The sequence below is a fragment of the Erinaceus europaeus genome, chromosome 11 (genome assembly GCF_950295315.1).
Source record: "Erinaceus europaeus chromosome 11, mEriEur2.1, whole genome shotgun sequence".
NCBI classification, from domain to species: domain Eukaryota; kingdom Metazoa; phylum Chordata; class Mammalia; order Eulipotyphla; family Erinaceidae; genus Erinaceus; species Erinaceus europaeus.
In genome coordinates, this window is record NC_080172.1 from 38,403,697 (window position 1) to 38,417,136 (window position 13,440).

The following is a 13,440-nucleotide window of genomic DNA, read 5'->3' on the forward strand; positions in this document are numbered from 1 at the left end:
TCTCCTCACAGTTATTCTGAAGCTCCAGAATTTAGATATAATGTTACTGTGATTTCATTCTACAGACACTTCAACATATATTGAATCACATTTTTTCTTTCATCATCCTTACCCATTTTTTTTCTTTTTAAAAAACTGTAGTGTGTATGTGTGGGGTAACATAATGGTTATGCAAAAAGACTCATGCCTGAGGCTCCGAGGTCTGGTTAAAAACAAAACAAAACAAAACAAAACAAAACAAAACAAAACAAAACAAAACAAACTGTAGTCAGAACACCTAACAGAGACCCACCTTCAGACCTGAAGCACATGGCATGCAAACTGCTGGTTCAACAGCTATCTTGAAGACCATAACACGCTGATCAGCAACTCCTCCCGATTTTCCTTCCTTCCTTCCTTCCTTCCTTCCTTCCTTCCTTCCTTCCTTCCTCCCTCCCTCCCTCCCTCCCTCCCTCCCTCCCTCGCCCCCTCTCTCTTTCTTTCTTTCTTTCTTTCTTTCTTTCTTTCTTTCTTTCTTTCTTTCTTTCTTTCTTTCTTTCTTTCTATTTTTTTTGTCTCCAGGGTTATTGTTGGGGCTTGGTGCCTGCAGTATGAATCCATTGCTCCTGGTGCCCATTTTTTCTGTTATATTGCACAGGACAGAGAGAAACTGAAAGGTGAGGGGAGGATAGAGAGGGGGAGAGAAAGACAGACACCTGCTTCACTACTTATGAAGTGACTCCCCCCTGCAGGTGAGGAGCTGGGGGCTTGAACTGGGATCTTTGCACGGGTCCTTCCGCTTCATACTATATGTGCTTAACCCAGTGTCATCACCTAATTTCCAGTTCCCTTTTCTTTCTTTTTTAAAAGAAAGTTTCCTTCAACTTAAGGAACTTAAGCACAGTATCAGTGTTCTGAATCAAACTTAAAGCACAGAAGCAGGGCACTTCCAAAGTGCAGGTTTGCCTTCAACCAGATACCACTTATCACCTTCATAGGAGGCTAGGATGCAGGGCTTACTGAGGTGAAACACTGCCTTTTTTCAATGTAGTGAAATCAGGTCTTTGCATTCAAGCTTATTTTCTTCCAGTGTCTCTAAAGAAGGTGTGGATCCATGGACAAATCTGTTTCTCTAGCCTTTCCTTCATCCTCTCATAGCCTGGAAGCTTCCTCTAAACATTTACAGCAACTTCCTTAGCACTGTACTAAGGAAGACAAAAAAACTTAGATGATCATATTTCATATCTAAATCATACAATCTAGTAGAGGATTCTTTTAGTCATCTTACAGCTAATTTTAAAAGTAATTCAGGCAGCCCTGAAAGTGGCAAACAAGCTGGACTCTCAAACACAAAGTCCTGAGTTCAATCCCTGGCACTGAGTGTGCCAAAGTGATGCTCAGGTTCTCTTCTCTCTCTCGTAAACAAACAAGGAAGCAATAAAGATACAATTCACAGGGGGTGAAGCAGTGGTGCATCCAGTTAAGTGCATGTTATCATTCACAAGGACTCAGGTTCCTACCTGGGGAGGGGGGGTTTGCTTCATGAGCAGTGAAGTAGATTTGAAAATGTCTCTTTCTTTCTTTCTTTCTTTCTTTCTTTCTTTCTTTCTTTCTTTCTTTCTCCTTTTCTATCCCCCCCTCTAAACTTCTCTTTCCTATCCAATTAAAAAAAAAAAGAAAGATAAAAAGGCCACTGGAAGTGGTGGACTTGTAGTGCCAGCACTGAGCCCCAGCAATAACTCTGGTAGCAGAAAATAAATAAATAAATAAAATATACAATTTGTATAGTTCCATCAAAAGTAAATTAAGGATGCTATGCATTTGTGCAACATATAATGAAATAATATATATGCTATGTGATTTGACACTGAAGAAAATACATGTCAGGTTTTCCTACCTGAACTTCGGCTTGGGTTTCTTTAAGTGCTGCCAACTGCCCTTGTAAAGCTTTAATTTCTTCTTTCTTTCGTTTTTCTGCTTCTTCTGTAGCTGCTTTTTTCTGTGCCTGGCATGAAATGTTTACTCTTATCAGAACAGCTTTTTAGGATAGTCTTAGAAGTTGGTAAACAAATTATAGCATGCAAATTCTGGTTCCTACATATTATAAATAATATATAATTAAGTTACTAAGACTAATAATGTAACTAGAGTTAAAAATAAATTCACTAGATTAATTAAATAAATACTCACTGACAGATAAAACTGCAAATGTCCCCCTGGCTACTAGCATTGCTATCTAAGGATAGGAAAACAGCTGTCACCTGCATGATAGAGGGGAGCAGGGCTGACCTTCAAAACCAGCATTCTTAGTATCCAGTGCTTTCTTCCTGTATATGCTGCTTCAGTGTTGTGCCCATTTATTTGTGTGTCAAATAAGTTCAATGCAGGAGTAAGTGAGAATTTTGTAAAGGTAATTTACCTTAATTTCAGCATCTGTAGGTCTGCCATCTATTTTAGCAAATCCCTCAAAAATTGTTTTATAAAGCACATTCTTGCGTGTGGTATTGTCCTCTGGAGGGAGGTAGTCTAGCACAAAATCCCGGTGTTGTTTGTACATGTCCAAAATAATTCTAACTGCTGTCTCCCGGACCTCATAGACTCGATGCTCCAGAGCACTCACTGAAAACTAGAAATAAAACAGAGGAGGAGTTGTTAAGGGCACTTGGAATTGGCTCTTAAAATAGCAAAGGTATTATTTTTCCAAAATAAAAGAATATTACAAAAAATTGAAAGTATTAAGTTATCCAAATCACAAAAAATCCATATACTTCTATAAACGTGATATTCTCTAGAACACTGAGTTTATCTCTGAAAAATAAATGTTCTCTAAGATCTACCTCAAAAGAAAAAACAAACAAAAACCCCAAAACAATGAATAAGACACAAATAGCAGGAGACCTCAGTGTGCTAATTTGTGAGATGAACAACGGTCACTTTTATGAAATCATTCATTCAAGATTTTAAAAGAAGCTTGACTAGGCAGCAGGTCTCAGTGCTGTGTCCATGCTAAGACCACAGTGCCATGCCACATGCATACAACTCACCTTCATCACAGAATCTATGGTGAAACCTGCATTTCCAGTGCCCAGATCTTTCAACAGCCGGGCCAGGAGTTCCATCTGGCTCATGGCTAGATGAGTTGAGGAGTTTGCTTTTAATGGCTGTACCAAGTAAGATGGAATAAGTTGGAGAGACTTAACTTCCTTAAACAAAGCCATTTCCTATAAAGACCAATATAATTTGTGAATTTTCACTGAGTATGCTAGAAGCAGTTCAATACAATTTAATATACAGCAGTAAAATCATTGATCTTAAGATTTATATTTCCTTTCCAAAAGTGATAGTTAAAAGCCAGAAACATAAGAAAAATGTTGTGATTGCTCAGGGATTAATGAAAGCTTTACAGAAAACATGACCTGAAAACTTAAGATTTCAGGATCTCTCAAACTTAAGAAAAAGATTTTCTATCTAGGTCTGAGCCCAGGTCCGCCAGCACAGTAAAGGTGCTGTGATCTTTTCTACTCTTTTTCTACCATTCTGCCTCTTTGCCTCTATAAAAAAAGAAAACAAACAAAAAGACAAAACCCTAATTTCTAAATATCGAAAAGAAATTAATTTTTCTGTGAGAACCACCACTTTAGTATTTATTTATTTTTAATTTTTTATATTTTATTTATTTATTTATTCCCTTTTGTTGTCCTTGTTGTTTTATTGTTGTAGTTATTATTGATGTCATTGTTGTTGGATAGGACAGAGAGAAATGGAGAGAGGAGAGGAAGACAGAGAGGGGGAGAGAAAGACAGACACCTGCAGACCTGCTTCACAGCCTGTGAAGTGACTCCCCTGCAGGTGGGGAGCCGGGGGCTCAAACCGGGATCCTTCCTCCAGTCCTTGTGCTTTGCGCCACGTGCGCTTAACCCACTGCGCTACCTACCGCCCAACTCCCCACTTCAGTATTTATTAAATGTCAACCAAGAGAACACACACTGATGCAGCCAGTACAGTGCTCATGTTACCATGCGTAAGCACCCAGGTTCGAGCCACTGGTCCAAGATTATAGAGTGTAAGTTTCATGAGTGGTAAAGCAGTGCTGCAAGTATATCCTTCTCTCTCTGTCTCTCTTTCCTTTCCCCCTCTGTCTCCTCTATTTCTCTGTAACTATCAGATAAAGGTGGGGGGAGGAGGATGAAGAAGAAGAAAAAAAAAAGCCACCTAGTGATAGAGTTGTTGTGCATGTACCAAACCACAGGATAACCTTGGCAGAAAAAAAAAGGTCAGGGGCCAGTGGTAGCACAGTGGGTTAAGTGCACATGGCGGGAAGTGCAAGGATTCGGGTTTGAGCCCATGGCTCCCCACCTGCAGGGGGGTTGCTTCACAAGCAGTGAAGCAGGTCTGCAGGTCTCCCTATCTCTGTCTTCTCCTCTCTTGATTACTCTGTCTTATTGGGCAACAAGAGCTAGAACAATAATAACAACAGCAAGGGCAACAAAAAAAAATATGGGAAAAATGGCCTCCAGGAGCAGTGGATTTGTAGTGCAGGGACCCAGTCCCAGCAATAACCCTGGAGGCAAAAACAAAAAAAGAGGCAACCAAGTGTGTGTAATAATGTGTGATATTCTGATTGACGTGACTGTTTATGTGCTAAGATGAAAGAATGAAAGTACCTCTGAAAAAACCCAAATCTTTCTATAATAACTATATTTATTTAAAATTTTTTAATTATATGTATTTTCTCTTTTGTTGCCCTTGTTTTTTACTGTTGTTGTAGTTATTATTGTTGTTGTTATTGATGTCATTGTTGGATAGGACGGAGAGAAATGGAGAGAGAGGAAGGCAGAGAGGGGGAGAGAAAGACACCTGCAGACCTGCTTCACCACCTGTGAAGTGACCCTATTGCAGGTGGGGAGCTGGGGGCTCGAAACAGGATCCTTAAGCCAGTCCTTGTGCTTGGCGCCATGTGCGCTTAACCTGCTGTGCTACTGCCCAACTCCCCAATAAATGTATTTATAATTGATGTAGTCAGACACAGAAAATGAAAGAAATGATAAAATATGGAAGCACTTGAGTTGCCACATAGAAATAAATCTGCCTTTAACCAGCCTGCAATTTGATCTCTTCAATAACCCTTTCATTTGCCAGTATAACTAACTTGATATTTGGGTCTATGAGTAACTGTACAAATATAATTAAAAAAGAAATTGAGAGCATTCTAAAAAGTCAAGTCAAGTCTTAAATGACAAACAGATGCTGCAGATACAATACAGTTAAAGTCAACTAGTTGAGATGTTGATGCAGAATGAGAATTTTAACTGCAATAAACTGCTCTATGGTGAGTTCAAACAGGAGATTTCAGCACTACTATTCACCAATATAACTTACAAACAAATAAAACAATGATATGATTTCACTTTAATATATCATTTGAAATATGGCCTATTCCTCAAATTATTATTATTAGTTTATTCCCTTTTGTTGCCCTTGTTTTTTATTTTTTATTGTTGTTGTTGATGTCATCGTTCTTGAATAGGACAGAGAAATGCAGAGATAAGGGGAAGACAGAGAGGGGGAGAGAAAGATAGACACCTGCAGACCTGCTTCACCGCCTGTGAAGTAAACCCCCTGCAGGTGGGGAGCTGGGGGCTCGAACCAGGATCCTTACGCTGGTTCTTGCGCTTTGTGCCACCTGCGCTTAACCCACTGACTCCCTGAAAAATTATTTTTAATGAAGCAAGATGGGGGTGGCGGACTGAGACCAGAAAGCTATTGAGTTCTGGTTTATGACAGTACTGGGGACTGAACTTGGAACTTCTGGGGCCTCAGGCATGCAGGTTTGGTATGCTACTGGCTGTGCTACCTCCCCAACTCCTATTGCAAATTTTAAGTGATATTAACAAGGAATATATATATATATATATATTTATATTTATTTATTTAAATTTTTATTTATTTAATTTATTTATCCCCTTTTGTTGCCCTTGTTTTATTGTTGTAGTTATTATTGTTGTTGTCATCGTTGTTGGATAGGACAGAGAGAAATGGAGAGAGGAGGGGAAGACAGAGAGGAGGAGAGAAAGATAGACACCTGCAGACCTGCTTCACCGCCTGTGAAGCTACTCCCCTGCAGGTGGGGAGCCGGGGTTCAAACCGGGATCCTTATGCTGGTCCTTGTGCTTTGCGCCACCTGCGCTTAACCCGCTGCGCTACAGCCTGACTCCATATATATTTATTTTTTAAAAAATTTTAATTTCTTTATCGGGGAATTAATGTTTTACATTCAATAGTAAATACAAAAGTTTGTATATGCATACCATTTCTAAGTTTGCCATATAACAATACAACCCCCACTAGGACCTCTGTCATCCTTCTTGGATCTGTATTTTCCCCCCCACCCACCCCAGAGTCTTTTACTTTGCTACAATACGCCAATTCCAGTTCAGGTTCTACAACAAGGAGTATATTATTGTACTTGAATATAACTTATTTTTACTTTCTTCTTAGTATTAAGAGTCATGTGTTGCTCAACAGCAGAGACACTGACAAAAGTATCCTCAGGTAATTTTGTTTTGTGAACACAAAACTAAAGGACACAGTTGACTACATACCCAGGTTGTATAGAGGGTGGTCACTGACTAAGATGTTATGTGGCTTATGATAAAATTTATTTTTCTTTACTCACTTCCTAAAAATTTAAGTTTATTTACCCAAATGCAATCAGTGGTTCTCTAGATTGGGAAAAGATCCTTTTGAGAAACTCTAAAAGTGGGTCTGGGCAGTGACACATCCAATTAAGTACACGTTACCATGCGTAAGGATTAGGGATCAAACTCCCATTACCCACCTGCAGGGGGGATGCTTCATGAGAGGTGAAGCAGGTCTACAGATATCTATCTTTCTCTCTCCCTATCTCTCCTTCCCTCTAAATTTTTCTCAGTCCTATCAAATAAAAAAAGGAAAAAATGATAACTGGAGGCAGTGGATTTGTGTGCCGGCACCGAGCCCCAGTGATAATGCTGGTGGGGCAAAAAAATGAAACTATAAAGGTTTTGGATTCCCAAGGAAGATATACATACTCACAAAATTTTGTTAAAAGCTTTTTAGGGGGAGTCGGCGGTAGTGCAGTGGGATAAGCGCATGTGGCACAAAGCACAAGGACCGGCATCAGGATTCCGGTTCGAGCCCCCGGCTCCCCACCGGCAGGGGAGTCGCTTCACAAGCGGTGAAGCAGGTCTGCAGGTGTCTATCTTTCTCTCCCCCTCTCTGTCTTTCCCTCCTCTCTCCATTTCTCTCTGTCCTATCCAACAATGACATCAATAACAACAATAATAACTTCAACAATAAAACAATAAGGGCAACAAAAGGAAATAAATAAATAAATAAATTTTTAATAAGAAAAAAAAAAGCTTTTTAGGAATTTATACTTTCTGAAGCCAACTATAGAACTTCATTTAAGAATTCCTATACTAGTTTTTCATTAGCTAGTTTAAAGAGAGTAAAATGGATTTTAACATTGCAAACCGTATGTATACCCATATACCAAAAACCTCACTTACTGACTTCATTTTTTAAATTTATTTACTTATTTTGTTTCGTTGTCCTTGTTGTTTTATTGTTATTGTAGTAGTTACTATTGTTGTTATTGACATCATTGTTGGACAGGACAGAAAGACATGGAGAGAGGAGGGGAAGACAGAGAGGGGGAGAGAAAGACAGATACCTGCAGACCTGCTTCACCACCTGTGAAGCAACTACCCTGCAGGTGGGGAGCCAGGGGTTCAAACTGGGATCCTTATGCCTGTCCTTGTGCTTTGCGCCTCTTGTACTTAACCCGATGCATTACAGCCCGACTCCCCACTTACTGACTTCTATTTCAATATTTCCCATGACACCTAGCCTAGAGGAGGAAAGAATAAAAATATTTATTTTTATAGTTTAATTTTTTATTTATTTATTTTTTATATTTATTTTATTTATTTATTCCCTTTTGTTGCCCTTGTTGTTTTATTGTTGTAGTTATTATTGTTGTTGTCGTTGTTGGATAGGACAGAGAGAAATGGAGAGAGGAGGGGAAGACAGAGAGGAGGAGAGAAAGATAGACACCTGCAGACCCGCTTCACCGCCTGTGAAGCGACTCCTCTGCAGGTGGGGAGCCGGGGCTCGAACCGGGATCCTCATGCCGGTCCCTGTGCTTTGCGCCACCTGCACTTAACCCGCTGCTCTACAGCCCGACTCCCTATAGTTTAATTTTTAAAATAATTTTTTATTATTGGGTAGAGACAGAGAAATTGGGGGGAGATAGAGAGGGAAAGAGACAGACACCTGCAGCCCTGCTTCACCACTTTCGAAGCTTTTCCCCTGCAGGTGGGGACCAGAGGCTTGAACCTGGGTACTTCTTCTTCTAGCGTTTGCCCAACCTGGGTACTTGTGCACTGTAATATGTGCACTTAACCAGATGTGCCACCACCTGGCTCCAAGAATGAAAATATTTAGGTTAAGATAATTATACAATTGTTATTTCTTTCTTTTAAAAATTTTTTTATATTTATTTTCCCTTTTGTTGCCCTTATTGTTTTTCATTGTTGTAGTTATTATTGTTCTTATTGATGTCATCATTTTTAGATAGGACGGAGAGAAATGGAGAGAGGATGAAAAGACAAAGAGGGGAGAGAAAGATAGACACCTGCAGACCTGCTTCACCATCTGTGAAGCGACTTCCCTGCTGGTGGGGAGCCGGGGGCTCGAACCGGGATCCTTAAGCTGGTCCTTGCGCTTTGCGCCATGTACGCTTGCTTAACCCACTGCACTACCACCCAACTCCCCTAGTTGTTATTTCTTTTACCTTAATTTCCTATGTTCATTTAATATTCTGTGCATTTTTATATATTAAAAATTAATAGCACATGCTGAGTAAGAGAAACACTAGAAAACCCAAAAGGTATACTTTAATCAAAGTTAATGTCTCAGACAAAAATTACTTTTAAGAGCAGCAGGAAAGTACAATCTCTAAGGGCAATCTATTATGCTATTGAGTAGAGATGGAAGCTTGAAGGTATTAAGCTGAATATATGTAGGAATGTTTATTATCTGTGATCTCAAATTTTACAGTGGTGCTCATACCTGAATAAAATTTGAAGCCATAATACGGAGACGACCAGAAGAATCTCCAGTTCTGGTAAGCAAGACAGGGACAGTTCTTTCCACACAGTGAGTTGTTTCAGCTTTACTCAGTTTATGTTTAGGAATATACTGAGTAATGATCATTTTCAACAATTTCAAAGAAGCCTGGAAGACCTAGAATGATAAAGAAAAAAAAAAAGGTAAGCAATTAAAATTGAATTTTCTCAAAGGTAAGAATGGAATTTACTAGAAAATAATAAATACGCCCACTATATTGAATATTATCTTAATAGCTGAAAACAGCAAGTTGAAAACTGTTTTCTTAATACAGCACTTTGCATACTGAATTTATATGTGGTTATTTTACTGTGTCACACATTTTCCCTTGATGCCAAATATCTAGTGCTCTGGTGTAACTGGATAAGCTTCTGTGCAAATACAGACAATGGGGCCATTACAGAATGCTTTCTCTTATGGGCTTTTCACGTGTTAGAAAAATTCATAGTAATTTTCTAGTTTCTTAGTTCCATGAAAAATAAAATACTTGGGGCTGGGTGGTGGTGCATTTGCTTGAGTGCACATGTTACAGTGTGCAAGGACCCAATGTCCTGGTCCCCACCAACAGGGGGGAATGCTTCACAAGCGGTGAAGTAGTACGGCAGGTGCCTGTCTCTCTTCCTCTCTATCACCCCCTTCCCTACCAATTTCTGGCTATGTCTAGCCAATAAATAAATAAAGATTAGAAATTAAAAAAATAAAACAAAACACTCACTAAACACTGATTGGACCTGGTGACTGTGGCCTCAGTTCTGCTTCAAAGAGCCTGGAAAAAACGGAGGCTATTCAAGTCCAGAGAGAATAATCAGGAAGGTCTAACTTCAGACTCTTCATGGACTCTATTTCTTGCCAGAGAACCTTAATTCCCAGTGACACTAACAATGCCATGACCAGGCTGTCAGGCCACTCTGATATCTCAGGAATGTCACAGCATCAGAGACACTGGATTCCCTGGAGGAGGAGTGGACTCACCGGGGTAACTATGTCTCTGATGGCTCTCCTGATAAGAAAGATGGATGCTCTCAGAGCGCTCTTTAAGTCTTCCTTTGGGGTTCCAACAGGCATTTCCATCAGCTGCTTATACAAGGCAAGCAGTGCATCTTCCCGGTATGACCAGGTCCTAGAATAGGCCCCAGCAACCTGCCAAAGAGCAGTGTTCTGCCTTTAGAGTGAGAATTTTAATGACATCACTCCACCTTCCCCCACCAGCACTATACAACTGGAGAATTTGTTTAAAATGAAAACGAAAATCTTTTCTGATGTTAGAACTTCGACAGGATAAATGTGTATGTTTATTAAAATTTACTTTCTAATATAAAAATTTTACAGCTGCTAAAACAGGAAATACCTACCAAGGGAAATATCTCAAAGATGGGGACTAGGGACAACAAACCAACAGGACTCATTTTACTAAGGAGATATTTGCATCTTTGTTTTGCATTGTTTTTTACTAGAGTTAGCTCGAGTGCACAGAAGATACTGATTTTCATTACTACTATTGGGAATACCAGAAAGAAACACCATCTTATGAATACTAACAATCTCTTAAATTCCAGCATATTTCTTTTGGTTCCTCTAATTAGTAATTACCAAAAGACTTTTCAATTGAATAAGAAGGAAAAAAAACATGACAGGGGCCAGTGAATAGCATAATGGTTATGCAAATACTTTCATGCCTCAGGTTCCAAAGTCACAGTTTAATCCTCAACAACAACATAAGCCAGAGCTGAACTGTGATCTGGTTTTCAACACATGCATATAAAGGTACACTGACCAACACCATTATAGCCCAACACTGGAGCTTTTCTTGTTTCCTTCCCGCCCCAGTATAGAAAGACACAGATGTTAACTGTCATTTCTCACCAATGTCTCGCCTAGCACTTCAATGGAAGAGCCTGCTTCTCTCCAGATTTTCTCTGTTAGGGGCTCGGGTTCACCTGCAGGACCTCTGGGAGCCTCACTCACATCAGTGTCACTCCTTTCTGGCTCCACAGTTGCTGCTGAGGGTTGCTTGCGAGTGGCAGGAAGTGGCCGTTCATCATAAGGCAAGGACTCTGGCTGCAGGAAAGAAAAAAACAGCTGCAGCATTTCCTTGGACTCTCCCATCAGGGGCACTGTGCTCAACTGCAGGCATACTGCTCTGAACTTACTTGGTAAGAACCATGTTTTTGCTAAATAGCAGTACTGTCAGATTAGAATAAAATATATAACAAATAGAATGTAATTGAAAAAAATAGATCAGGGTTGTTATTTCCTTTCTAAACATTACAGCCTGAGTAAAAAGTAAAAAAAAAAAAAAGTAGGGTATATTTGGCTTCAATTAGTATTTATCACTAGCAATCTTACTGGGTTGTTAGAAAAGTCATAGAAAAATATGTCATCAGGGCTAGGTGGTGGCACACCAGGTTAAGTATACATATTACCATGATAAGGTCCTGGGTTCAAGCCCCTTATCTCCATCTGCAGGGGGAAGTTTCACAAGTGGTGAAGCAGTAATACAAGTGTCTCTTTCTCATTGCCTCTCTCTCTTCCTATTTTTATTAGATAGGCAGATATAAATTGAATGGGGGGAGGACCTAGTGGTGGTTGTATTGTTATGTGGAAAACTAGGAAATGTTATGCATGTACAAACTATTGTATTTTACTGTCAACTATAAACCATTAATCCCCCAATAAAGACAAATAGATAAATAAATTGAATGGGGAAGGAGAGACAGAGATGGAGAGAGAAAGAGAGAAACTTGTGGACCTACTTCACTGTTCTGTAGGTGGGGAGCAGGGGCTCAAACCTGGATCCTTGCACATGGTAATGTGTGCATTTAACTAGGTGTGCCACCGTCTGGCTCTCATCTTTCTCTCTTTATTTCCTATCTCTTTTCAATTTCTCTGTTCTATCAAATAAATATTTAAAAACTTAGTGTATTGTTAACAAAAAAGAAAAATACATCATGACTGATGGCCCAAAAGGGTTAAGCCTGATTTTATATGTATTCATAACCCAGGGGACTTATATGCAGAATAGGCAGCCAAAGTGAAAACTCTAGAAGGCAACTTTTCTGCAGAGCTCACTTAGTCTCTGGATGGATCTGCCTGGCACATTCACCTGTGACTTCAAGAGATACTGGCTGAGCACATAATTCACATCAGTCACATCAGCGACTGTTCATGGTGTCTGTGTGGAACAGCAGAAAGCATGGGCCTCTGTCTTCGAGGGGAGATAATTAAATATACAGGCAGAAGCTTTCTGAGTAATCGAGTGAGAACAGAAAGCATACTCCCTGACTCACTGTCACTTAGCAGGCTGTCACTTAGCCAGTGAAAAGTGTAGCTGTTTATACACACTTAATAAAGTAATAAGATATTACTGGTAGAGATGATGTGACACTCACAGGCATGCATGGGAGCCTGAGTCAGATTGCTAGGCATCATAGCATTGGTCATTTAACACGAACACTAGCAGAAGATGCAAGGGGCACCCAGACATCTCAACTATTGCATAGGCCACCTTTGGCCCAGTCATTGCCTTTAGGGGTAGGTGTGTGATGGAAGGTATAATTTGGGCAAACTTGAGGATTCTTGTTTAGAATGGGACATATTCTCCCTCCACCCCCCACCCCCACCCCAGGAGGGCATACTGTACAGACTTAAAGTTGCAAGTCATGTGGCTAGGGGTTGTATTGTTTTGTGGAAATGTTAAGCATGTATAAACTACTGTATTTATTGTCCATTGTAAAAAAGAAAAAAGAAAGTCATGTGGCAGTGGCCAGATTTGGGTTGACATGGATCCAGAAAGTAGAGGTGGAGGATAGGAGGAGATGAGGGATCTGATGATACTGCTTAGCTTCTGGATCATACTTATCCTGAAGCTAAATTTCTGGTTAAATAATACTAATGGGAGTTTAGTTTGAATAGGGTTTCTTTTACAACATACACTCCTGACAGGTAGAACAGCAATACACAGACTGGTACTGCCATTCTACTGAGGTTACTTCATGTTATGTATTTTATTTCATATATTTATTTTTTTTCCTATTTTTAATAGGTAGGACAGAGAGAAATTGAGAGGAGGGGGAGACAGAAAGAAACTTGTAGACCTGCTTCACTGCAGGTGGCTCACCTGGTTATGTTGGGAGCAGGGGCTTGAACCTGGGTCCTTGCACTTGACAATATGTGTGCACTACCACCAGGCCCCCATGTCATATATTTTCTTACAAGTCCTTGTTTAGCTTTGAAGACAACATTGCAAGTGGATAGCTGTTCAGTCTTACAGTGAGAAAAATGCTTACAGAG

At 39.8% G+C, this 13,440-nt stretch overlaps 1 protein-coding gene across 8 annotated transcripts in view; it reads right to left on the reverse strand.

The window, feature by feature from the left end:
* Positions 1 to 13,440, reverse strand: part of CEP104 (centrosomal protein 104) — a 44,946-nt gene that overhangs the window by 13,542 nt on the left and 17,964 nt on the right. For 7 of the 8 annotated variants that reach the window (XR_009552492.1, XM_060201300.1, XM_060201299.1 and 4 more), the window contains 6 exons: positions 11,014 to 11,208; positions 10,123 to 10,290; positions 9,094 to 9,267; positions 3,024 to 3,200; positions 2,399 to 2,605; positions 1,877 to 1,984 (listed from right to left, as the gene is read on the reverse strand). Coding sequence is in view for 7 of the 8 variants with exons in the window: in XM_060201300.1 (XP_060057283.1) it covers positions 1,877 to 1,984; positions 2,399 to 2,605; positions 3,024 to 3,200; positions 9,094 to 9,267; positions 10,123 to 10,290; positions 11,014 to 11,208 (1,029 nt within the window). In the remaining variant the exon portion in view is untranslated. The remainder of the gene's footprint in view (positions 1 to 1,876; positions 1,985 to 2,398; positions 2,606 to 3,023; positions 3,201 to 9,093; positions 9,268 to 10,122; positions 10,291 to 11,013; positions 11,209 to 13,440) is intronic. The other variant, XM_060201303.1, reaches the window with a different exon arrangement.